General features: G+C 42.2%; 1 protein-coding gene across 1 annotated transcript in view; it reads left to right on the forward strand.

Moving 5' to 3' along the window:
- Nucleotides 1-18,207, forward strand: part of ADSS1 (adenylosuccinate synthase 1) — a 35,267-nt gene extending 17,060 nt beyond the window's left edge. Inside the window, exons 5-13 of the mRNA XM_054025057.1 lie at nt 451-517; nt 840-947; nt 1,316-1,397; nt 2,236-2,362; nt 5,042-5,196; nt 7,589-7,713; nt 11,525-11,622; nt 13,066-13,215; nt 14,730-18,207. Coding sequence (XP_053881032.1) covers nt 451-517; nt 840-947; nt 1,316-1,397; nt 2,236-2,362; nt 5,042-5,196; nt 7,589-7,713; nt 11,525-11,622; nt 13,066-13,215; nt 14,730-14,782 — 965 coding nt within the window. The 3' untranslated portion in view covers nt 14,783-18,207. The remainder of the gene's footprint in view (nt 1-450; nt 518-839; nt 948-1,315; nt 1,398-2,235; nt 2,363-5,041; nt 5,197-7,588; nt 7,714-11,524; nt 11,623-13,065; nt 13,216-14,729) is intronic.
- Nucleotides 18,208-27,340: the final 9,133 nt, after the last annotated feature.

Consider the following 27,340-nt stretch of genomic DNA (forward strand, 5'->3'; position numbering starts at 1 on the left):
TCTTGCCCTAATTATTTTGTTGGGGGTGATGAGTGTGAGTAATCTCTCACAGCCATCTTGCTGTTGCAAGGCTGGCTGGTTTGGGGCAGATGGGGTTGACAGGCATGGTAAAAGAGCAGCAGTGTACATTGCTTCAAGTCCTGATCCTGCTTCCACTGAAATCCATGGGAAATGTGGTCAGGCCCTAATATTGTTTCTTCCCATGCTATAGGGAATGAATAAACTTTACTAGTAAGATATTAATACAATTTATAGTTTCTAATGTGTATTTCTGTACTATTGTTTTCATAATATTCTGTAATACTTCATGTGAGAACAGTGCGCATTCAACAATCACAAAGGCTTTTGCACTTAGCATTTCAATTGTAGATGCCTGTGCGTTTTGTTTTTTAAAATGTTTTTCTCCTTGGGTGTCTCATCTTGTTCCTGTGGTTTTCCTTTGTTGTGCAGTCTTCGACTTTCACCAGGCAGCTGATGGACTTCAAGAAGTACAACGTCAAGCACAAGAGGGAAAAAAGTAATTATATACCAACACCTTTATTACACACACACACACTCCTCCCATCCTGGGGGTTCTTAGCTGAGCTGAGCCAGACACAAGGATTGAGGCCTATTCTGCACACAGTGCATAGTAACAATAATTATGCATGTGTACTGAAGCAGGAAAACTTCAATGTCTGTAATAATAAAAAGTTAGAGCTTTATTAATAAAATATTCATCTCCATTTCGGAACAGTTCGCTAATATGGTAGTATAATGAAAAGTTTTGATAAAATTCACTAGCATAAAACATATTTTTTATATACACATTAGACATACTTTTTTCTTTATTTAATTAGTATTGGTACAACAAAGAAAGGAATTGGACCAACGTATTCTTCTAAAGCTGCACGAACAGGCCTTCGTATTTGTGACCTCCTTTCAGACTTTGATGAATTTTCTTCAAGGTACAATTATTAATACTTCTAAAATAGTCCATCAAGGAACGGTACATTTTGGATGACAAGTTGGCTTTATAAGGGGACATTTTTAAACTATTGTGTACGAGTTTGTATGCAAATCCTTTAAATAAAAAAAATTAAGGAAGTAGGTGGAGGGGAAATTTTAGTAAATATTTCTTGTGTTGTGCACAGCTTCCAGGCACTTTAAATGATCAGGGCATGGATAGATGTTTATACTCATATGTGAGTCGTATGTGTTTTCACTGGAGAACTTTTATTATGCTTATTTTATGATGCAAACTGAATTGTTGCCAAAGATTTTTAAAACAGAAACCACTGCAAGTTCTGCATATACAAGTTTTTTATGTTTGCAGGTTCAAGAATCTGGCACACCAATACAAGTCAATGTTTCCCACTTTGGAAATAGACACAGAAGGGCAACTGAAAAAACTAAAGGTAAAGATTTAATATTGGGGAAGATTCATATAGTCATAGATTTTAAGGCCACAAAGGAACACTGTGATCATCTGGTCTGACCTCCTGCATATATAAAGATGTAAAAAGAACCGAGGTAGAAAAATGTTAAAATATAAATCCAGCTGAAAATCTCTCTGAACTATTTCTTATAAACATTAATAAAAATTGTAAAACTACAAAAATGATATAAGAAATTAAAGTATATTGAGGAAATACATACATACATCATCATACAACTGATGAATCACAGTAAAAAATATAGTTTATAATAGAATGCTCTCAGATAAGAGTATTAAAAATAAGTCCTAATAAAAAGAGATGTTCAAACCATAGTTGTTATTCTAATGTAACGTGTATCACGATAAAATGATCATGTTTTATTAAAGAGATCTAGGCAATACAGACTTGCAGTAACTTTTCTCATCCTTCTGCCCATAATTGGGCAGACTTCCAGACCTATTGCAGAACTATTTTTAGCAATTAGTGTTGAACAGAGCATCTCTGTCTCATCCATATATTAGTATGGTTAGATTATGTTCTATTTACAATATGATGTAGCTGTACATCATTGCTGCTGAGGTGTGCAATATAGAAATGGTATACAACATTCTAATAGTCTTTTTTTGTGTGAGTGACTAGGTGCAGATTTTTTTTATGGCATGATAACTAATTGTTTTATTTTCCAGGTAAAATGTAGTTTTGAGGTTGGCATGTTAGAATTATTTGTGAGGTTTTTATAGCTGACCATATTGTTCATTGCTCCAGCCATTCTGGCAGCATTGTTTGGTGAACTGTACATTTTTGTTGAAACTTTCAGGGGTATGCTGAAAAAATAAGGCCAATGGTCCGAGATGGTGTTTATTTTATGTATGAAGCTCTTCATGGCTCCCCAAAGAAAATTCTTATTGAAGGTGCCAATGCAGCACTACTTGACATTGACTTTGGTAAGTTACCCTGTAAAGTAGGTTTAACTCCTGAGAGATGGCTTGTTTTCATTTGTCTTTGCATCAGCTTTGCTAAAAGTAGGAAATTAGGAAAAAAAACCTTCTTATTATATCATTTGGGGATTATTGAGAGAATGGCCAGAACATTATTTCACTTTTCATAATTCTGAACATTACTGTTCAGGCAAATAGCAGCAGTGCACAAATGCAGTGGCTGATGATTTTACAAGATATGCTAAAGGAGGTGGCTTTGCCTCTGTGGGCCCTTACACCAAATTCTGTCATCCTAAATCCAACCAAAGTGAAAGCTTTATCAGGTTCAATATATGTACACTAGCCTGGTGGATGGGGGAAGTTGTAGATGTGGTATATCTGGACTTTAGTCAGGCTTTTGATACTGTCTCATAGAATCATAGAATATCAGGGTTGGAAGGGATCTCAGGAGGCATCTAGTCCAACCCCCTGCTCAAAGCAAGACCAATCCCCCATTAAATCATCCCAGCCAGGGCTTTGTCAAGCCTGACCTTAAAAACCTCTAAGGAAGGAGGAATGTATCTGCCATTACATGCGTCTGACAAAGTGAGTATTCACCCACGAAAGCTTACGCTCCAATACATCTGTTAGTCTAAGGTGCCACAGGACTGTTTGTTGCTTTTTAAGGAAGGAGATTCCACCACCTCCCTAGGTAACCCTAGGTAACATGACTGTCTCATAAACAAACTAGGGAAATACAGCCTATTTGGAGCTACTATAAGGTGGGTGCATAATTAGTTGGAAAACCCTTGCCAGATAGTAGTTATCAGTGCTTCACAGTCAAGCTGGAAGAGCCTATCAGGTGGGGTCCTGCAGGGATCAGTCTTGGGTCTGCATATGTTCAATATCTTCAATGATTTAGATGATAGCATAAAGCGTACACTTATAAAGTTTGCGGATGATACCAAGCTGGGAGGGGTTGCAAGTGCTTTAGAGGACAGGATTGAAATTCAAAATGATCTGGACTGGAGAAATGGTCTGAAGTAGAGAGGATAAAATTCAATAAGGACAAATGCAAAGTACTGCACTAAAGAAGGAACAATCAGTTGCACACATACAAAATGGGAAATAACTGTCTAGGAAGGAGTATTGCGGAAAGGGATCTGGGGGTTATAGTGGATCACAAGCTAAATATGAGTCAACAGTGCAATGCTGTTGCAAAAATAGCGAACATCATTCTGGGATGTATTAGCAGGAGTGTGGCAAGCAAGACCCCAGAAGTGATTCTTTCACTCTACTCCATGCTGATAAGGTCTCAGCTGGGTAATGTGTTCAGTTCTGGGCACCATATTTCAGGAAAGACATGGACAAACTGGAGAAAGTCCAGAGGAGAGCAGTAAAAATGATTAAAGGTCTAGAAAACGACCTATGAGGAAACATGAAAAAAATGGGTTTGTTTAGTCTGGAGAAGAGAAAATGGAGCGGGGACATGATAACAGTTTTCAAATACATAAAAGGGTGTTACAAGGAGGAGGGAGAAAAATTGTTCTCGTTAATCTCTGAGGATAGGACAAGAAGCAACGGGATTAAACTGCAGCAAGGGAGGTTTAGGCTGGAAAACTTCCTAACTGTCAGGGTAGTTAGCACTGGTTACTCAGGCAGTGCACCAGTAACAGGATTTTTCTTAAGAGGCTAGAGGTGAAATCCTGGCCCCATTTCAGTCCATGCGTGCGCACACACACACAGGTCTCACTAAAATGTTATTGAGAATAATTCATGTTCATTGGGAATGAAATTCATCCCAGTGCAGGCAGCCTGTACAATACTCTATGCACCTGTTATGCTGTAAGACTGATTTCCATTGCATCCACGTAAAGCCTCTGAGTACTTGGACTCCATGAAGGTGAAGTGCAGAACAGCAGGGAGGTGAAATCCATGCTCCATTCTAGGGCCAAGGTGTAAGGCAGCTGAACAGCATCCTGTAGACTGGGAAAGAAGCTGAAGCCCTCTGCCAGTTGTATAGGTTACCAGGACTGTCTGATCCACATGAATGTGGCTATACAGTCCCTGCTCTTTTGTGGCCTTACAGGCCAGACTGAGGGGGCTGATGTAGACACATACAGCTGCTTCCCCAGCAATCCCGCATTGCAGCCCCTAAGCCTGGCTTTGAATGTCATCTTGACAGCCAGTCTTAAATGGGATGCAAGAGATGTATGCGTATGACTTTGTGTGGGCCTTCTGCATCGGGATAAGTTTCACTGTGAAAGTACTGTCGTTTTCTTAATTTGGCAGAGGTAATATTTTGGGCACTCTGAAAGCCCCCTTATATGACATGGAAGCACAAGTCAGTAATGTTATCTTAATTTGAATGAAGTCACCTTTAAATTTCTAATGAGACTTTAGAGAAAAAAATTATACAACTGAAGCTACTCTGAACACCAAGTGGGAACGTTGGAGGAGCAGAGCTCAGCTTCCTCTGCTAAACTGCTACCCCTCCTTACCTTGACTTGGGTAAACAGCACTTCTCCCTCCCTCTCACCTCCTGTGGTGAGAGCTTCTCCTGTAGTGTCAATCTGCTTTAGCCACTGTGGTAACCAAGTGAAGTTACAAATGCAAGCCCATCTTTAATTAATACAAGGAAGGGCAGCCTTTGTTTTCCATCACCACTGAAACACGGTTGTGCTGTTTTGTTTTGTTTTTTGGCAGGCACATACCCATTTGTGACATCATCAAACTGTACTGTGGGTGGCGTATGCACTGGACTTGGTGTTCCTCCTCAGAACATTGGTGAAGTATATGGTGTGGTGAAGGCATACACTACTAGAGTGGGAATTGGAGCCTTTCCCACTGAGCAGATAAACGTAGGTTTAACATTACATTACAAAAAGAACGAGGAATACTTGTGGCACCTTAGAGACTAATAAATGTATTAGTCTCTGCGGTGCCACAAGTACTCCTCGTTCTTTTTGCTGATACAGACTAACACGGCTGCTACTCTGAAACCCATTACATTACAGTAGCCGAGAAATAAGGTCAATGGGATAGAATGTTGTAACAGGATAATGGTCTCCTGCTGAGGCAATGTCAACGGACCATATTCATCCCTAGTGTAACTCAGCTGACGGCAGCCTGAGATGTTTATTGTCAAAGCAGACAACACTGATGTGATGCCATTCTGTTACAATCTGTGTACCTGTCATAACAAATGACAGATATAAATTTCTGCCATTGATGTATGCAGTGCTGTGGTAGCCGTGTTGCTCCCAGAGTATTAGAGAGACAAGGTGGGTGAGGTAATATCTTTTATTGGGTTGGTGAGAGACAAGCTTTCAAATTTACACAAAGCTCTTCTTCAGGTCTGGGAAACGTACTCAGTGTCACAGATTTTTTTTAGCACACCCATACGGGGTATCATCAAACAACTACAACCCATACCCAATGGGGACCCCATCTGGAAAGAAATCTATCCTGAACCCCCTCTTCTGGCCTTCAAAAACCCCTCAACCTCTTCAAGCTCATCATTAGAAGCAAGCTTCCCACAGACCAAGACCCACCAACTCAAAGCGGACCAGACCCTGCCAGAACAACAGATGCAAAACCTGCAGACATTTCTCCACTACTACAATGATCAACAGCCCCCACAACACATCTTTCAAGATTAATGGGTCCTACACATGCGTATCACAACATGTGGTGTATCTTAACTGCCCAAATAGCAACTATGTGCATGAAACCAGGCAATCACTACGCTCTCAGATGAGCTCACATAGAAAAATGATAAAAGACAAGAATACCACATCACCTGTGGGTGAACACTTTTCACAAAGCAAACACTCTATATCTGACCTGTCAGTCCTCATCCTCAAAGGAACACTCAAAAGACGAGCCTTCTCTAGACACTAAAAATCATGGACTGGATAGAGATAGTGGATATGGCTTATTACAACAATCTATAACCCACTAATAGGCCCTCCCTCCTTTCTTTCATATGATTGGAGGGGTATTAATGGGCCACTTCACTTTGAGTGGTCCCTTGCAATATGTATTAGCTACTTATGCTAAACAATCTGTTCCACCTTGTACTTAGCTGTGACACTCTGATGAAGTTTCCCAGACCTGAAGAAGAGCTCTATGTAAGCTTGTGAGCTTGTCCTCTCACCAACAAAAGTAGATCCAATAAAAGATATTACCTCAGCCACCTTATCTCTCTAGTATAAATGTCATCATTTTATCTCAAGGCTATTGGTGCCGTTACACTGGCAATTGTTTGTTGTTGGCCAGAACTGCCAGCCGTCACTCAAGCAAAACTCGTTGCTTCACTAGGAATTGTGTCTGTATAAGAACTTGGGAACTGCAGGTTATAGTCTTGTGCTATTAACGATCTGATGTATTCTGAATGATTTATAGAATAGACCAGTGTGTGCTTCAGCCAATCATGCAAAAACTTCTTGATTAAAAATGGAGGGTCTGTAGGGTTTTTAAGTGTATATTGTACCTTCATTATAAGGGAACTGGATGGTTCAGGAGAATAATAATGAGCTATGCATCCATAAACTTCTAGGGCTCTGGTTTGAATCCTCTTTAATGTTATAGTGACTAAATCTCATGGATGCAATGAAATGAATTGGTGGTCAGGTTCAGTTCCTCATGGGAAGGTTCTTCTCTTCTTTTTGGTCACATAACAAAAATTGCCATCCCCATGGGCACTAGCTCGCACTTTTAGTTATTTGTATTATTATAATGACACTTTTTATTAATATTTATTATTTGTATTATCATAATGCCCAGGAGCCGCAGTCATTGACCAGACCCCATTGTGCTAGGCTATGTGAAATACAGAACAAAAAGATCGTTGCTGCCCCAAAGAGCTTACGGTCTAAGCCCAAAAAGGCACACCTCCTCCTCCAGACCAGCAGATGGAAACAGACAGACTGATGGGGGAGTGCAAGGAAATAAACTCTGAACAGAGAAACCAGGGGCTGAATTGCTAAGAAGATTTTCTTATCATATGAAGGGGGTCGGGGCTCCTCCAAAATAAGAACCAGTCATACTGACGCATATTGAGGCATATTGTGGGGAAAGTCGTACTGTTGATGCTGTGCTGTACCAGTTTCTGTGGATGGGGGCATTAGTTTCAACTGAAGTCCCCTTTAAAGAGAACTAAGCTTTACTTTAAAAAAAATTGATTTGACAGGCTGAGGTTTGTTACCTCAGTTGTTGAAACACCATCCATGTCTCTTTATCTTCCTGTAGGAAATTGGAGACATCTTGCAGTCCCGAGGCCATGAATGGGGAGTAACCACAGGCAGAAAAAGGCGCTGTGGCTGGTTGGACCTTGTCATTTTGAGATACGCTCACATGATCAATGGATTCACTGCGTAAGCATCACAGATTTTGTGCTACATTTGGAACTGATAATTTTGTTCTCCACAGAATAAAATATGTAGGTAACATTAATATCAATGCAATTAAGTGTTACATTTTAAGCAATAATGCAATAGAATATGGTCATAGGGAAAATAATCTCAGACTGCTACCTAAATGCCCATGCAATGTGAATATGTGTGTGTGATATGATGATATTCTGATACATTCAACATCAGTCATTTGGTGCAGAGCAAAGTAGAATATTGTATCAGTGTATCAGAGTTTGCTGCAGCAGTTGTTCAGTCTGTCGTTCTTTACCTAGTGCATTCAGAAAGACTCCCATTGAATCCAGTAAACATTGGATTAGTCCATTAGAGTGCCTGGCAAAGATCCACAGGATCTGTGCATAGGCGCTGACTCCGTGGGTGCTCTGGGGCTGGAGCACCCATGGGGAAAAATTAGTGGATGTTCTGCACCCACTGGCAGCCAAGCTCCTCCCATCCCCTACCCTACCTCCTCCTCCCCTCCCACTGAGCGTGCCGCATTCCCGCTCCTCCACCTACCTCCCAATGCTTCCTGCCTGGCTGCCACCAAACAGCTGTTTGGCAGCGTTAGCAGGCTCCAGTAGGGAAAGGGAGGAGCAGGAACATGCCGTGCTCAAGGGAGGAGGTGGGGAAGAATTGGGGCTGGGGTGGGGATTTGGGGAAGGAGTTGGAATAGAGGCAGGGAGGGGGCGGAGTTGGGGCGGGGACTTTGGGTAAGGGGTTGGAATGGGGGCGGGGCAGGGGTGGGAAGAGGTGGGGCAGGGCCTCATGGAAGGGGTGGAGTGGGGGTGGGGCCGGCGGCAGATGGGGAGTCAAGCACCCAGGGGAAAGCGGAGAAGTCGGCACCTATGGAACTGTGCAATGTCTCAGCTTTCAAACAGTCCCTTGGAGGTACCCCATCAGTGTGCCAGGCCCCCGAAAGTCCCACTTTTCCTTAAGGGTAGGCCATGCAGACTCAGCATCTCCAAGATGGAGCCTCTGGGCTGCAGCCCTCTTGCTTCTCACTGAGAGCTCTGCCCATTGAGCCCAACTCAAAGAGACTCCTGTTCAGGGACTTGCACCCACTTCAGAGATCAATGCACCTCCATGAGAAGTTGCAGTGTCACCAGGTAGCATTTTCAAAACGGAGTAGGATTTGTTAGTGAACTGGAACACAGCATTGGGAAGTCCTGAGGTTTGCACAGAGAAGCAAATATTAAGGCATAGTTCATACTGGCCAATTCCAGGGCTCCCTCTTGAGCAATATAACTATAGGAACCATCTTGTTTCCTTTCCCTATCTCGGTCCCTGTTTCTTAGGCTACATCTACACTAGCACTTTTATCGGTCAGGGATGTGAAAAAAACGCCCCCTGACTGACATAAGTTTCACTGACAGAAGCGCCAGTGTGGACATAGCTACCACTGCTCCTTGGGGTGGTTTAATTATGCCGATGGGAGAGCTCTCTCACGTCGGCATAGAGCGGCTACATGGGAGACCTGACAGTGGCACAGCTGCAGCGGTACAGCTGTGCCACTGTAAGGGCTGTAGTGTAGACGTAGCCTTGGTCCCAGGTAGGAGCTCTGAATCTCTCTGTGAGCCCAGTTCTTATCACTCCCTCTGGTCACCACCCCGCATTGTCTTCCTGCTGAGTTCATATGTGCTCCAACCAGTCAAACTGGGAGCCTCCTGTTAAGTGTAGTTGTTCAGTCCTTGGGGTTTCCATTCTCTCCGTTGGGCCTTCCATTGATATGGGTTGGTCCCAGCCAGTCCTTAATGCAGGACTTCCCAAACTTTTTGCTGGCACAACCCCATTTTAATGAAGTATTTCCTGCTGAGACCCCAGACAGCATGGATGATGCCATTTTGAAGAGCAAAATGGCATCCTCCATACACTAGGAATCACCACAACCCCATCTGCTGATGATGCAACCCCATTTGGGAACCGCTACCTTAACAACCCATTCATACCATCCCAGACAGCTACAGCTATGCTGCTGTAGTGTAGACACTTGCTACAGTTACAAAAGTCATTCTTCCATTGCTGTAGTAAATCCCACCCCCTCCCCCCAAGAGGCAGTAGCTAGGTCAACCGAAGAATTCTTCTTTTGACCTAGCGGTGCCTATACCGGGGCTTAGGTCAGTTTTACTGTCTCTCTAAGGGTGTGAAAATATAGATTTTTATCAGTCAGGAAACAGATATGAAACAATCTTTCTGCAGTAACTCATCTGAACGTTTTGTAAAATTAGTGTTTACCCAAGGCCCTATGCTGTTTTCACCTATGCATCTCCATTCTTTGTGGAAGTGACATTAAAGAGCTATATTCTGTTTCCTTTTCAGTTACATGTAATTACTGTTTTTCCATGTAATTACTGTTTTCCCCATCAACAAAACTGTTAATCTTGAGGACTTTGGCCCAGATCCTCAAAGGAGCTTAGACTTCTAATTTCCATTGATTTCAGTGGAAGCAAGGAGCCTAAATACTTTTGATGATTTGGGCCCTTGACACCTAAGCAACAATGGGAGATATATGCCAGTGGCTCTTAACCTATCCAGACAACTGTACCCTTTTCAGGAATCTGATTTGTCTTGCATACCCCAAGTTTCACCTCATTTAAAAACTGCTTGCTTATAAAATCAGACATAAAAATACGTTAGTGTCACAGCACACTATTAGTGAAAAATTACTTACTTTCTCCTTTTTACCATATAATTATAAAATAACTCAATTGGAATATAAATATTGTACTTGTATTTCATAATATAGAGCAGTATAAACAAGTCATTGTATGACATTTTAGTTTGTACTTACTGCACTAGTGCTTTTTACATAGCCTGTTGTAAAACTATGCAGATATCTAGATGAGTTGATGTACCCCCCGGAACACCGCTGTGTATTCCTGGCTGAGAAGTTGGAACTACTGGTATATGCCATGAATGAGGCAAAGAACAGCAGCCCTTTCCAAATTTTAAATGACTCCTTCATCCACCCAAGTCAGTCTAACATTGAAAACATGCATATGTCTGGCTAGATCCTTAGATGATTGATGCAAATATCAGTGGCGCTACACTGATAGATACCCGCTGAGGATCAGGCATGTTGTTTTTAGAGATATTTGGCTACTATTTTCAAATGCAGTTCTACTTTGAAAAGTGACTCTGCAAAAACGGCATCTTAAGACTCCACTATTTATCCCTTTATGATTTCTACATGAAAACTAAACTAACTCACCTAGGGATCTGAAAGTCAAGCTGGGATCTTTCCTGACTGCATATCATCATCAGGAATAAAGGTTCTGTAGGCCAAATTATGCCATCAGTGGGTTTACACAGGGGTAAGTGCTTGGCCCTGTAACTGGAACTTATTAAACAATTCTGTCGATGCAGAAGGAAAAATAGAACTCAGCTCTTTCTCTCTTAGCCTTGTTAGTTCTCCAAGGATAACGTGAGTAAACAGTAGTACCACTAAGGTAAGAAGATGTGCATCTAAATACAGTGGCCAGGCCTGATAATTAAAAGTGGCATTTCACATAATCACTTTTCAGTGATAATTACATTTTAAAGGATGTGATTGAACACACTCTCTTTCACCTATATGAGCAGGCAAATGTGTAGAAGTGAAGTGCTGTAATTTTAACAAAGTTCATAATCTAAATATGTCTGAATTTTCCTTTATACTGGGTTGCCTGAGCTTGGTCTATGAGTACAAGAGTAGAAAAAGCAGGTGGAGGGGATTAGAGAAGACGATGATAGAAGGATTCAATTTATGTGTAACTTTATCCAATGTTTTTCTGGACAGTCTGGCATTAACAAAACTGGATATTCTGGATGTCCTTGATGAGATTAAAATCAGTGTTGCTTACAAACTGGCTGGAAAAAGAATTCCATATTTTCCAGGTATGTTTTTCAAAAAAAAAAGTCTTGGTGATCACTTTTTCTCTCTCTTTTCTGTTAAGTATTTTGTACTTAAAAGCCAGACCTGATTCTCTGTTGCCCAGCACTTTGTAAGAATTTACACCAAAGCAAAGTGGCTTTGTAAAACGCTCCCACCAAATCAGAATAGTAGAGTTTTACAGTCACTTTGTAAATGACTGTAAAAAGGTATAAATGACTCCAAGGTATAGGACAGGGGTCGGCAACCTTTCAGAAGCGGTGTGCCGAGTCTTCATTTATTCACTCTAATTTAAGGTTTTGTGTGCCGGTAATACATTTTAACGTTTTTAGGTCTCTTTCTCTAAGTCTATAATATATAACTAAACTATTGTTGTATGTAAAGTAAATAAGGTTTTTAAAATGTTTAAGAAGCTTCATTTAAAATTAAATTAAAATGCAGAGCCCCCCGGACCGGTGGCCAGGACCCGGGCAGTACGAGTGCCACTGAAAATCAGCTCACGTGCCGCCTTCGGCACGCGTGCCATAGGTTGCCTACCCCTGGTATAGGACAATGGAGAATCAGGCTGTGTATATACACTGATATCGGGTGTTTTTTTTATTTTTGGGGGGCGTGTTTGTTTGTTACATTTTAATCTTTGATGAATGAGGGCTACAATCTCAGGAGTATGTCAATAAAATCATGCTTTGCAAAGGAAAAGTAAAGGGAGTATTGTTATGTTGTAAAAGCTGAGACCTGGACACAAACAGCTTTGCTCTTTTTGCATAGTGCCACTATAATTAGCAGCAGCTGACATTTTAGTTAATAAAAATATACCTCCCATTTCAATACATGTTAAAACTTCTTTGACTTTTGTTTAAAATGACATGGGATTTCAGATGTTAGGACTCTTACTGGTTCCCCCCACCCCCTGCCTGGTCCCAGCTCCTCGCTGGGAGCACAGCAGCCGACCTGACTCTGGGTGTTGATATCCCTGCCGGAGGAGATAAGCTCTGGGCACTGCTCCCAGCTGAGAGCCGGGAGGCGAGAAGCCCAGGAAGCAGCTGGTGGGGAGCTGCGCAGAGCTGAGTGCCTTGGCTCTCAGCCCCCCACACTGCCCCTCTTTAGTCGGTGGAAGCACTCCGAGTGAGGACGTGCACCACCGACAGAAGGAGGGTAGTGTGGACATCAGCTACTGCAGTAATGACTATTGTGACTGTAAGTCGATCTAACATGGGTCGACTTAAGTTTGTAGTGTAGATGTGCTCTCTGTTTATCTTTGGATATATAGTCAACAACAGTACTAGTAAATAGAGTGAACTGATGGCTCAACATTATAAATGTTTCTTTTTCGTGTCATTTTTTTCATTTTTTAAACATTTTGTTAAAATTTTCCTGCTCAAGATTTATAGATATCTTTTAAAGTGAAGCTATTGTAGTCTTACTTGTTGCTAACTGTGCTTTCGCAGCTAATCAGGAGATACTGCAGAAAGTGGAAGTAGAGTATGAAACAATGCCTGGGTGGAAGACTGACACGACTGGGGCGAGGAAATGGGAGGATCTCCCACCCAAGGCACAGAATTATATTCGATGTGTGGAAAACCATGTTGGAGTGCCAGGTAAATGTCTCTTCACCTGTGCTCATGGAGAGGCCATGGCATGTACATGAGGCTGTGAATGAATACTCAAGCTGCTAGCCAGAGTAGGGCTTTGATGGGGCCCGAAGCAGTGGAGACACCAGAGTGCAGGGCAAGTGGGAGATCTCAACCAGGAGCAGCAGCTAGGGCAGCATGCTGTGTGTTCTCTCTCTCTCTCTCTGCTTCCCCCTTCCTCCTACTTGTCTTCAGCTTATGTGTGTGTGGGGGCAGGGGAGGTTGCTTTTCTCTTTCCCTTTCCTCCAACCCCCTTCTTTGTGCTTCAGGGTGTGTGTGTGAGGGGGGAAGGGTATCGCATACTGAGTCAGGTATTGGAGATTGTCCCACCCACTGCTGCTGCTAATGGTGGTGGGGTGGTAATGGGACCATAGGATTGGCTCCTGCCTGCACGAGCTGGAGGGGGAGGCAGTTTGCTACCATCTCCTGCCTAGCCAAGTAGCTATCTTGGGCTACCTGTTTCAGCCGCACCATTCCCTCCCTTGATATAGTTGATGGATCTCCTTTGACTTCAGGACTAGACTGATCCCCAGTTTTGGGGTCTGAAAGGGTTTTTCCCCCATGTCAAAAGTGGCAAATTACCATATGGGTTTTCACCTTCCAGCCAGCACCCAGCAGGTTGGATTTGGGGAGTGTCAATTACTTATCACAACTTTGGCAGATTACAGTGCAGTTGAGGGGTAGGTTAGAAGGTGTTTCATGGAGGTCCCTGTAACTCAGTGGGCTGTCTGGACATGGTCCTGGGAGCAGCAATGCATGATGAACAGATATGTCTCCATGTCTCATGCAGATGTGGCTCCCCCTCATCTTATATCGTCTACCTCTGACGTGGAGGAGGGCAGAGTGTTTGGGGCGCTATCTTCCAGTCAGGGTCCCTTGGCAGCCTTTAGAGTGTAGAGAGGGCATGGCCTTCACACCGACCCTCACATTTGCAGTACCCAGGGACATTGATGCCAGTAGAGGGCTTCACTGGGCGAACCCTACCAGATAGTTGGAATGATTACCCCATCTGTGTAATCATTTTAAAATAAAGTGACAACCTCCAGATTTAACCATGGTATGGTGTTTGTGTCTCATGATTTTCATGTCCACATCAAGAAGACTATAAAGTCTGACAGAATTCTTGCTGTAGATTGCATGGGTTTAGCTAGACACCCCATCACCCATGATAATGACAGCTGAACATGCAACTGACGTGCCTCACCCTTCTGTTAGGCCTTCAAACTGCAATGCTTTGTGTTTATGGCATAATTACTCCATGCTTTCAGTGCTCCAGTATACTGTGTGTTAGTGATACAGCAGGAGAAACTATTTAACAGAGACACTTTTTCAGCACTTTGTTTCAGGTTTGGAGTTTGTTGGTGATTTTGTACCGAAACTTCATATTAAAAAATGAAAATTATTAATATTAATTAATTATATTGTTTACTTCCAGTCAGTGTTCTAACAGTTGTTTCTCTCCCCCTTCTCTCCCTCGCCAGTAAAATGGGTTGGAGTTGGAAAATCAAGAGAGTCAGTGATCCAGCTATTTTAAACGAACAAAGAACTTCAGTGATGAGAAGCACAATTTAATGTTCATCTGTTCCTTACTACTCCCAAGTTAAAATGGAGATGCTGTTTCAAACCAAAATGTTCTTCTAGGAAATGATTAGAAAGAAATATATATTGTATACTTTAATATTTTCATTTATCAGTAAATGCAAATTGTCAGTGATAAAAATCTGTTTGGTAGCCACCATCTTTTTCTCACACACATATGCACAAAACATAAAGAATTCAGTAACTGAATAAGAACAGGAATGAAAAAACAAGTGTTTTTCTTTTTTCTTCTCTGACTTGGCCCATGTTGCTATTCATAAGTGTTTTATGTCCATATGAAGTTATTTCTTTGGGCTGATGACGATACTGAACATTTTCCAGTCGTTACTGAACGACTGGAAAAGCTGAAGTTATTCTTCAAAGGGAAAAGTTATAATTCCTGTTTCTATGGGTTGTCAGCAATAGGACATATATATTGCATTTAAAATTGGCCTGGTTATGTAGATCCTCAATTCCTAAAACACAATAAAATTAGGTAGGCATTTTTGATTACACAAAGCAAGGCAAATGCGATTAGCTTGAAGCCTGAGATTTTTTTTACAACCTATTAAATAAATGGGAGAGAAGCTACAGTGATTGTATCACACAGTGACGCAAGCCAGTAACTGAGGTAACTTTTGGGGATGAGCCAAACTGGAGATAGCTGAGTTGCCTATGTATTTCCTTCAAATTTCCTGTTTACCAACAGGCACCCCACATGGAGACTGGCAGAGGAGCTTTCCTCCCCTCAAAATAAAGGAAATCAGAGGAGTGGTGAAGGGTATAAAGGGTCCCAAAGCCACAGAAATGGCGTGTGGGGGAGGGAGGGAGTAGAACCAGTGCAGCATGATGCACCTTCTCCCTGAATCTGAGATGTGTCTCCAAGCAAACACTGTAGATCTGGAGCAACCTGGATTTTGTTGGGCGTAGGTGGTGAGGCACTGGAGAGCACCAGCTGTCTGGTGGCATGCTGTCCTCCAAATCTGGTGCATTTCCAGGCATAAATCTATGCATGATTTAATGCTGCTAGTTGCAGCCTTAACTCCCTTTCCCAGCTTTTGACCCCTTACCAAACTGTAGGGGGTGATACCTAAAGGAGGGAGCATATGACAGCACAGCTCCTGACAGGGCTGAGCTGTTTGGGCAAAGGAGGTACAGAACAGAGGTTCCAAAATTTCCAGGGATGGATCTGGATTTCCTCATTGATCCTCTGGTTCTGCATGGTTAGAAGGCCGTGCTCTCTACCTTCTCTGCATGGCCCAAGCCCCTCTTTTAGAGAGGAGAATGCTGCAGAAACTGAGTTATTCCAAAAGTTGTGGAATTTTCAGAGCACATTGACTTTTCTGTGAGTTTTTCCACAGGGGGGGAGAATATAGCCCAATATTTTTATGACATTCCCAGATGCTTGGCGCACATCTAGGAATGGCATCACTGCCTCTGCTGGTTCTCAGTGCATTAATACCATGATTTCCTTTGTGAAAATGCCCCTTTTTGAGACAGTACTTCCAGGAGTGATGGCATCCAAAACGGTGGTACCTTTAGGTGCAGAATGGGGAAAAATAAGACCTGTCCATGGACCTCCAAACACCTCCAGATCCAGTTACCTCATGTGCACTCTCCTATGTTGTCCCATCTCTAACAATTATCTAGATATCTTTTAACGTTTAAGGTCTGTGGTATTTTTTAAAGTAAACATGACATATGAGCAACCATGGCTTATATAATGACAAGGTAGTAAAGCAGTTTATATTATCGTATAAAGATGCATTGAGGCTTGTAGTACAGTTCCTCTGCACCCTCCTCTGGCTGCAGTGCAGTCTCTTCACACCCCCATCCAGCACAGCCTGTGGTTTTGTGGATAGGTGCTGGGTTTGTAAAAGTTGTCTAGGGGGCCAGGAGTCAGAGGGTGAAGCCTTCAGTGGGGGTATAAGGAGCAGAGCCCCCTATACTTGGTAAGGCCTGGCAGAGGGGCAGCTGGGCCAAATTTGAGTGTCATTGTGACCCTCTGCACCAGATCTCAGTGCCGGTCAGATTTGGTCCAATCAGGCAGGTAACCACGGCTGGGGATGGGCCCGCTTTCCCCATGAGTCCATATAACCTTGCTCTTATGGCTTTATGCCACAGTCTAGTCCTTTATGTCCAGTGATTTAAGCACAAGAACTTCTGAGTCCTAACCCTGACTTATTCTGAGGCCTAGGGCAAGTCATTTAACCTGTGTGCCTCAGTTTTGCCATCTGTAAAATGGCAGATAATAATACTTATTTACCTACCTCATATAGGTTTTATGAGGATTAATTAATGTGGGCCAAATCCTGTTGTACTTACTATTCTCTTTTATTAGGCAAAACCCCCATTGATAGTCAATGGGAATTCTGCCAGTGTAAGGACTGTAGGATTTAGACCTTATGTAATGTTTGTAAAGCACGTTTGACAGGTGCTCTGTAAGTGCTAAGTATTATTATTATTAGCACTGTAAAATGTAGCTCATTTTACGAGGTATCTTAAGCACAAGCACTCTTGGCAATGCACTACTAATCAAGTTTCATTTCCAGTGGGCTCAATCTCATGTCAGTCATCCATTAGACGGTTCAGATTGAGTCCTTCCCTCAGCCCATTGTCCTCACCACATTTTCATTAGCGCATAGCCATTTTATTTGGGCTTTGTTCAGTTTAATAGAATTAGGTCCACAGTGAGTAACAGTTACTCACAGTGTACCAACAACCATCAGATTAAATGATCAACCCTAAATAAATCATTTTGGTACATTAAAAATGAAGTTGTTATAAATTATTTGTCACAGGATCAGTGTCTCTTGCTTGACCTAGATCTTTATTTTCCATGAAGTGCTGTTCCATTTTGCCTTTGCTTTAGGGCCTCATCCAAGCCCACTGAGACCCTTGATTTGCACCACATCAGCAGACCATTATCCTGTGACACTGTTCTGTTCCACTGTTATCTCTTGCATTAAATTTAATTGCATAGGGTTTTTTTTAAATCAGATTTCTTCCCCCTACTGAATTCTGGGAATTTTGCCACTGTGTTCAGTGTGAACAGGTTCAGGCCTTTATTTTTAGAAGTTCTTTACAGGCTGTGATGACACAAACTTTTAAAAGGAACATGTTTGATGTAAACCATACATTTATCTTGACTGTTTCCTGTGGCAGACTAGTTTAGATTGGAACCTTTGCTTGGAATTTCATTGTAATAATAATCACTGTGGCTAATTTAAATTTTCTTTGTTCACAAGTTGAATGTAATAATTTTTGAAATTTGTTCATGTATCATGTTTTTAGATGTATTGATGGAAGAATAAGGGGAAATGTCTACTAATATGGTATCTTATATTGTAATGGATTACAGTAAAAAAAGTTACTAAACCATTCAGGTAAAATATGTATTTGACAGGTTTTTGTCAGACTTGCCATCACGTGGCCTTCATAATCAGGTGTACACTTCCTAACATATGCTAGTTTTTTTTGGGTGGTTTCCCTGAATTTTTTAACTGACCTGTATATGCTCTTACAGCACTGGCCAGCTGCATTTTATAAATTGAAATAAATAAAATGAAGAGTTTTCAAAGTAATGTGCAAAATGTACATACACACTCCCACATACCCATGTAGATTTTGCAGGAAAACTTTGAAATCTCATCTCATTATTTTACCCTCAAAGACACATTTTAAATTCATTTTAAAACAAATATTTCTGAGAGTTTGGGGACAACATTCACTACTTTCAAATCCAGAAACATAGTCAAGTGTTTCCTAATGCTTTTAAAAGCATTATCAAGAAGCTTTGTGTGAGAAGTGGATATTTTCTAACTAGCTATGAGTAGCAGATATTTACTATTGGCATTTTATTCGTATATTCTTAGGAATGGATAGGGTGATTTTCCTACTTATAAACCAGGTTTGGGGATTTTACCACTATCTCCACCAATCTGGAGTCCTGGCTAACAATTCCTACTTAACTGACAGAAACACGTACTTCATTCATGAAGCAGAACTTTTCCCTTTGAACATCTCGTGACTGACTCTAGTGAATTCTTTCCATGATAAATTGCTTAAAGAAACTTGAACAATTAACTCCCTACAGTTCTTTATCATTACAAATCCATCCATAACACACCATTGGGGAAAGGAAGGAAAAAATGATCTCACTTAATATAACTAAGGCCACCCCCTACAACATGGCAGGCCTTCAGATTGGTGGGGGTAGGGACTTTCGGGATCCTGTTTTACAGGCAGGAAAATTCCATTTCTCATAATCTCCTGAAACCAATCTGGAACAACAGGCCTTTTACTTCAGTGTTCATATCCAATGAGCGAGAGACCAGGTCAGTACATCTACTGAAGGTAATGTCTGACAAGGGACTGGGGAAACTTCTGTGTTGCCAGTTGATAGATCTTGCCTATAAAGGTTGACTCGCTTTCTGCCAGTCACATGAAGACACCCTCAGTGGAATGAGCATTGACTGGTAACTGTGGCCTCTAAAGCAGTTTCATCACACCCCATAAGTAGGGACTTGTGTAAATCAAAAATTTTTTTTTTTTTTAGAAAATGAATGACAATGCAAATGGCAAAGTATTGAATTTCACTGAGTTTGTACAGAATGAATTTTACAACTTAACATTTGTCAGTTCCAAGGATGAAATGAATTTTACAAGTTAATGTAATCAATTTTACAACTAAAATGTATTCCATCCTGGAAATTGACTAATGTTAACTTGTAGAATTCATTCCATCCTTGGAATTGACTAATGTTCAGTTTGGGGGCATTTTCATGATTTCTGTGCCCTCTATGAAATTGTGGTTTACACAGGGCCCAATCCATAAGGCACTGGTGTATCTGGAGCTGCCAGAGGCAGAATGGAGACTGGGCTGTCTGCTGAAGCTACCAGCCAGGAGCCCCTCCGTGAGAAAAATGCTGCTTTGTGATCAGTCCAGCTGGGCAGTGAAGAATGCTCCACCCCTCTCCTGGTTCAGACTCAGAAAGAAGGAGGGGGCATGATGAGAAATATTGTGGAAACTGGGTAACCGTTTTTACTTTGTAGAAACATACTAAATAAAGGACATTCCTGGTCCTAACCATTTTCTAACAATAATGACTGTTTATGGAGCCAAATCTCACAGGTCCTACTTACTCCTTACAGAGGGCCTGATCCACACACATGTGGCCCTGTATGCATGGATCACACCCCTCCCCTGAGCGAGTGTGTGTGTGTGGGGGTTTCTCACCCCCTCCATACCAACCTCCATCCCCTCTATTCCCCCCCCCCCCGAGTCTCTCAGAGAGCACTCTGTGCATCTGGGAATCTATACAGTGGGTGGACTGGTGTATCATCTGCTCCTCCCCCTCCCAGTGGACCCTGTAGGAATCAGGGCAGAAAGAAAAGACAGCTCCCAACTGTGTTATCTTTCTAAAAGTTCCACCTCTATGGTGTAGGCACCCTATTAAAAGAGTTCCCCAGGCAGTCATCAGATGCAGAAGTGCTGGCTCTGGCTACATGGCTCCAGTAAAGCTAAATGGCCAAAAAACATGATGCCAAAGACTCTCAGCAAAAAAAAAAAAAAAAAAACGAGGAGTCCTTATGGCACCTGAGAGACTAACATTTATTTGGACATAAGCTTTTGTGGGCTATAACCCACTTCACCAAACTCTGCAGAAAAAAACCTGACCACCATTGTATCTTGAGGGATTTCAGGATTTGCAGATTGGTACTGCAGCCTATTAAATGGGCTGAAAAGACTGGACTCTCTCCTCCCCCCCCACCCCGAACAGAATAATCAGGGAGAAATCTCTTCCTCCCATTGGTTTTACTCCTGGCTGAGGCAACTGGGCCCTAACTTATGGCCCAATTTATGAGTTCAGGAATTACTCAAGTGAATAGCAAGATTAGAGCCAACCCTATGAGAGAAGAGTGAGTAGGGACTTCAGTATTTGACCACAGAGATTACTTCTGATCTGCTATATTTATAGGAAATTCAAGGTAATTCAAAATACCCGCTCATGTTATTAATTAGTAACTGTATATGTTCATTTTTACAAATAAGTTGAGAGAGTCTGAATTAAGTATTTACTTTCCACCCCTTTGAGTCCATCTATAAGCAATAAATAACAGGAAAAACAAGACTCTCTGTGAGCCCCACCCAGAGCCTGCACCCCCAGCTGGAGCCCTCAACCTCCCCACACCCCAACCCTCTACCCCAGCCCTGAGCCCCCTCCCACACTCCAAAACCCTTGGCCCCACCCCCACCACATGGATTTTGTTATGTGCACCAATATGGAGGTGATGTGTCCATATTGGTGAACATAACAAAATTCATTCTGCACATGGGTGGGAAAAATTAGAAGGAACTCTGCTGCATAGTTCTCTTTTTTAGTTCTATAGCTTGATTAAAATAATCTGGACGAAAACAAAAGGAAACCACTGTCCATAGTAAACCCTTAAGGGAGACATGTAGAATGGGTAGAAAAAATAAATAGAGGCCTCTTTGTAAGACCTGTACATATCCAGCTGCAAAAAACAATGACAGATTTGTAACAGAGTATCAAACCACAGTACTGGAAATCCCCTGCAGCACTAGTGGAGGAAAGCAAGAATGTTGTTGGTTTAGCATAGTTGATAGAATAGTAGCACACTATGAAATTTGTCCAAGCCATGCTAATTTAAGAGCAAGTGCTGGCTGTCACAGACTGCAGCATCTTGGCATAAAACAGTATAGTCAAGAGCATATCCCTAAGTCTGCATTTATTCTTCATTTATCAAACTTTATTTGATGCATATATTTATTTATTAAGGTTAGAACTATGATCTCTGCTGCTAAAAATATAAATATTAATTATAAAATAATAATATACAACTTTATTTTGGGACTTGCTATCAGATAATTGCAGAATATGTAGCACCTTCCATGGAGTTTGTAAACATGTTGACTTGTTAAGGTTGACGGGCTATAATTAGGCTTGAGAGAATTCAATTTTTTTTTTAAATTTTGATGGATAATATTGATGTTTATTTTTAAGCATTTTCCAACTTTTATCGATTTAAATGTTCACAGTTGTGCAAAATCATGGGGTTTAAACTTTTTTTTTATTTGTATCCATTTACATTTTCACAGTTGTTGGAAATTACAGAGGGGTGTCAGACAATACGGCGGTCAGGAAAGTAATTATTTAATGACAGTAGATGTTGAGATTCAAAAAATTAAAGCTTGTAAACGTTAAAACACAAATTGTCAACATCCCATGTCAAAATATATAAACTAAGTATCCTTAAATCAAACTAATACATTCTCAGGCAGCATTTTTCTTACTTGCCTATCTGTAAACTTCAATTATTGATGGACATTTTTTCTTGTTGGTTTGTATCATACAGTGAAATTTATGTTTACCAATTGTGATGTTGTCTAATTAAAATACAATCATGCAAATCATTATTGCTACCATTGTTACATAATTGCAACGAATCTTATACAAAGTGTAACAATTGGCAGAAAGGGTTAAGCACCATGCAGGCTATATGACCCAAAGCCAACCATTAAAGACATGTTAGAAACTATAAAGAACAAGGAGTACTTGTGGCACCTTATAGACTAACAAATTTATTTGGGCATAAGCTTTTGTGGGCTAAAGCCCACTTCATCAGATGCATGCAGTGGAAAATACAGTAGCAAAATATATATATACAGAGAACATGAAAAAATGGGTGTTCCCATACCAACTCTAACGAGACTAATCAATTAAGGTGGGCTATCAGCAGGAGAAAAAAAACTTTTGTAGTGATAATCAGGATGGCCCATTTCAAACAGTTGACAAGAAGGTGTGAGTAACAGTAGGGGAAAAATTATGTGAATGGTAATTAGGGCCATTCCCTGCTAGATAGGCTAGAACTTTGAAGTGCAAACTTGTATTGTTAAAGAATTAGAGGTGATACTAATTGTGTGTGTTTACTTATATCTTGTTTAATAATTACCCATGTAAACAGACAGTTGCTCTCTGTCACTGTGGCTCTTGATTCAGAGCTCAAACGGGAATATTAACATTTAGCTGAATCTTGAATGCAATAATGTCATTGTCTATATGTCTCTTTAAAGTTTGTGATAGACTGCCTAATGGATAAATTATCTTATGCTAATCTATGTAGTTAATTACTGGTGAGGTTTAGGAAACAGAAGGTTACATCAAAAGCCTATTGTTCACCTAGGACTGTATGGTCAATTGGCTGCTAGAAAAACCTTGGGTCCTGATCCTGTCACCTCAGATTCTACTTGAGGCTTCATGCAGGGAAAGCTTAAGCCATAAGGACTGAGATCCCAGTCCTGACTGAACCACCCTGAATATAAACATTAGACTATAACCTATGAACAATTTCTGAAAGAACTCTTTGCAACTACACAGCTCACCATCTCTGCTATGAATCTGAATCTCAAGAATTGTACTCCGTCTGTATGTATACTGATCTTTTAACCAATTCTGTCTCCCTTTTCTTTTTTAACAAATTTTAGTTTAGTTAATAAGAATTGGCTGTAAGCGTATATTTGGGTAAGATCTGGAATATTTATTAACCTGGGAGGTAATGTGTCTGATCCTTTGGGATTGGTAGAACTTTTTTATATGATGAATAAGATTTTCAGTAATCCTCATCATATTTGACTTGGGTGTCTGGGTGGAGGCCTGAGGCTGGGTTACTTTAAGTGAACTGTGTAACCAGTGAGGTATTATAGAAGCTGTTTTGTGCTAGCGTGGTAAATCTAGATATTGGACTATCCACCAGCTTTGGGGATTGTCTGCCCCATTCTTTGCAGTTCACCCTAATTGAGTGACCTCAGTTGGCTCCCCTGGGACCCCAGTCACACCAACAATTACTGGTAAAAGAAACGAACAATTGGCCAAATTTTGCTTTCATTTACACTGTTGTAAATCCAAATCAGATCTCTTCAAGGAATTTGAGATTTACACTGGTCTAAATACAAGAATTTGACCCCCAGCTTTTAGCAGTTTTTAAAGATGTCCTCTGCCAGTGAGAGGGGGAATAAATAAGGAATATTTATTACACATGCAAGGGGGAAAGTATTGAATGAAGAAAAAACTTTTTTGGTGAGGTGGAGTTTGGGATGGATGAAACTGGAAAGAGCGGTTGAATATTTTAAAGGCCCCAATGTTCATGGGAGTCCAATATTTATGAGTTTAGAACAGTTCAGAAATCTCTTATAACCTCAAGGATTACAATTTATTAGCCAATTGCAACAAAAATGGAACAAAAACATTTTATAAAGTAATAACACTTCAAGAAATACCATTATACTTTGGGTGGTTGATGGCATTTATGTTGAAGGCATAGCCGAGGTATGCCAGCATTTATAAATGTGTTGTTTATATTACAGGTGGACAAGAACGAACATCATAGATATGAACACCTTTGAATTTTGAGGTGTTCATAATCCCCACCTATGCACAAATGTTGTAAATGACCTTTATTTTCATAATGGACAGAATCAGAACCCCAAATCAAACATGCTCACAATTCAGGGGTGTTTGAAAGCTGGACTGTAAATTGTGTGGCATGGGCCTGAATGTGGTTTTCATATTAGATACTGAAACTGTAAAAATAAAAAATAAATTTGCTTTGTTTTAGGAGTTAGAAAGTTTTCAGCCAACCATTTTTTCATAATACACACAAATATGCCTAGATGATTCTTGGAAGAAGAGCACATTGAAAATAGGATTGTCTAATTTTCCTTCTTGCTGCCTAGCTTTCTTTCACAAACATGTTTTCAAAGATAAACCAAATTAACATATTCCCAATTACTATTGGTAGTCTGTTCTGTTTTTTCACATTCAGAACTAGAATAACATAACACAGACTCTCAACTAACTGGGAAATTGTCACCATTAATTTTCATGAACGTTAGATGCTAGCAAGCTTTGCCAGATCAGATCACAGTCTTCTCTTTTGTTTCCACGTCACCAGTGGATCTTCCTCAAGGCATATTGCAGTGAGATTAATAAAAGTACTCCTGGATCATTCTATTGGGTGAAGAGTCAACGGACTAGCAGATGAACCAACTCTCTCCCTACAGGACACCAAGCCACGTGGAGGCAGATGAGACAGAATTATTTTGCCTTTTAGCCTACAAATTGAAGATGCCTGATCACTAGCAGATGTTGTCAAGGATGAGGCTTGTGAAGCAATTAAAGAAGAGATGTCAGCACCTGAGGCAGAATCTAATGGTTGCAACAGAAGAATTCTGTGTTTGCCCTGGAATGGGGTGATGGCAGCATATTGCAAAGATAATCATAACAGAACATCTTGACAATATCATATGTCAACCTTGAGGCAAAATGCCCTAAATTCTGCCCTTAAATGAAAGATCCTGCTGTGCAGTTGTAGCACATGCTGTTCACTGTCAACCCTATTTCTTATTCTAAGATCAAGAGTTTTAGAATCACCCTCCTCTACCAGAACATAACTCTTAACTTTTTGTTTGATTTCTCATTTCATCTGATGTAAGAATCCAAATCTCAAGCAGAATTTGACTGCATTATTACACCTTCACCTTACGTATGCTATCTTAGCATACATGCAACAGGCCACAGGTGGCACTTGACCAGAATTCATCACCGAATTTCATCTGTTTTGTTGGACCATTAGCTTCCCTGGCCCGAGTACTGACGGGGAGCATGATGGGAATGATGATCACACTCCCACTGATCTCATATTTACCCACCTTTGTAAAGCATAGAGACATCCTCAGAAAGGTGCTACACAAAGGCTCAAGACTGGAAGGTGCTGAATGCCTTCCACGTACCTAGGATCTTATCATGAACTCCCTTTACGTACTCAGCACCTGGGAGGTCTAGGCCCTTAGCAAAGAGTATTATTAGAAAATAGAGAAGTAAGAAATGTGTTTACATTTTCAGCACAGTTAGGAGCAGGTTACTGTACCTGACTGGGGGAGGAGGGTGTCTACAGGATTCTATGCCCTGAGAGGGAGCAGAGGGTTGGTGAGCAGTTATGCTTCCATAGTATTGATTCACCTGAGGATCATTAAAGTTCTCCTTTTCATCCCATTTTATAGATGGGTAACTGAGGCACAGAAAGGAAATGACTTACACAAACCCAGCCTAGAAGTCCTGGACCACAGCTTTATCTTCTAGGCCCCTGGTCACCCAAAAGGGCAGAGCAGCACCCATGAGTCTTAGCACCTAGCTCTACCCACTAGGCCCCAACACCTCCAGACCAGAACCCAGGAGTCCTAGCACCTAGCTCTACCCACTAGGCTCCCTAACCCCCCCCCAGACCAGAACCCAGGCGTCCTGGCACCTAACTCTACCCACTAGGTTCCCTGACCCCCCCAGACCAGAACCCAGGAGTCCTGGCACCTAGCTCTACCCACTAGGCCCCCTGACCCCCCAGACCAGAACCCAGGCGTCCTAGCACCTAGCTCTACCCACTAGGCTCCCTAACCCCCCCAGACCAGAACCCAGGCGTCCTGGCACCTAACTCTACCCACTAGGTTCCCTGACCCCCCCAGACCAGAACCCAGGAGTCCCGGCACCTAGCTCTACCCACTAGACCCCCTGACCCCCCAGACCAGAACCCAGGAGTCCTGGCATCTAGCTCTACCCACTAGGTTCCCTGACCCCCCCAGACCAGAACCCAGGAGTCCTGGCACCTAGCTCTACCCACTAGGCTCCCTGACACCCCCAGACCAGAACCCAGGAGTCCTAGCACCTAGCTCTACCCACTAGGTTCCCTGACCCCCCCAGACCAGAACCCAGGAGTCCTAGCACCTAGCTCTACCCACTAGGTTCCCTGACCCCCCCAGACCAGAACCCAGGAGTCCTGGCACCTAGCTCTACCCACTAGGCTCCCTGACACCCCCAGACCAGAACCCAGGAGTCCTAGCACCTAGCTCTACCCACTAGGTTCCCTGACCCCCCCAGACCAGAACCCAGGAGTCCTAGCACCTAGCTCTACCCACTAGGTTCCCTGACCCCCCCAGACCAGAACCCAGGAGTCCTAGCATCTAGCTCTACCCACTAGGTTCCCTGACCCCCCCAGACCAGAACCCAGGAGTCCTAGCACCTAGCTCTACCCACTAGGTTCCCTGACCCCCCCAGACCAGAACCCAGGAGTCCTGGCACCTAGCTCTACCCACTAGGTTCCCTGACACCCCCAGACCAGAACCCAGGAGTCCTAGCACCTAGCTCTACCCACTAGGTTCCCTGACCCCCCCAGACCAGAACCCAGGAGTCCTGGCACCTAGCTCTACCCATTAGGCCCCCTGACCCCCCCGACACAGCAGAGCACCCAGGAGTCCTGGCTCCCAGCCCCCACGACCCTCCCGTTGCGCCTTCCCCTTCCGGGCCGGGCCACTCAGCAGACCAGCCCCCCCCACTCCATTTCGCAATCCGCTAGTGAGCCCCGCCCCATCCCCTCTGCCGCTGCCTGTCCGCCCCCTCCCGCTCGCCCCCAGTCCCTTCCCTTGATTGGCCGGGAGTTTGGT

The sequence above is a fragment of the Malaclemys terrapin genome, chromosome 4 (assembly GCF_027887155.1).
Source record: "Malaclemys terrapin pileata isolate rMalTer1 chromosome 4, rMalTer1.hap1, whole genome shotgun sequence".
Classification (NCBI taxonomy): Eukaryota; Metazoa; Chordata; order Testudines; family Emydidae; genus Malaclemys; species Malaclemys terrapin.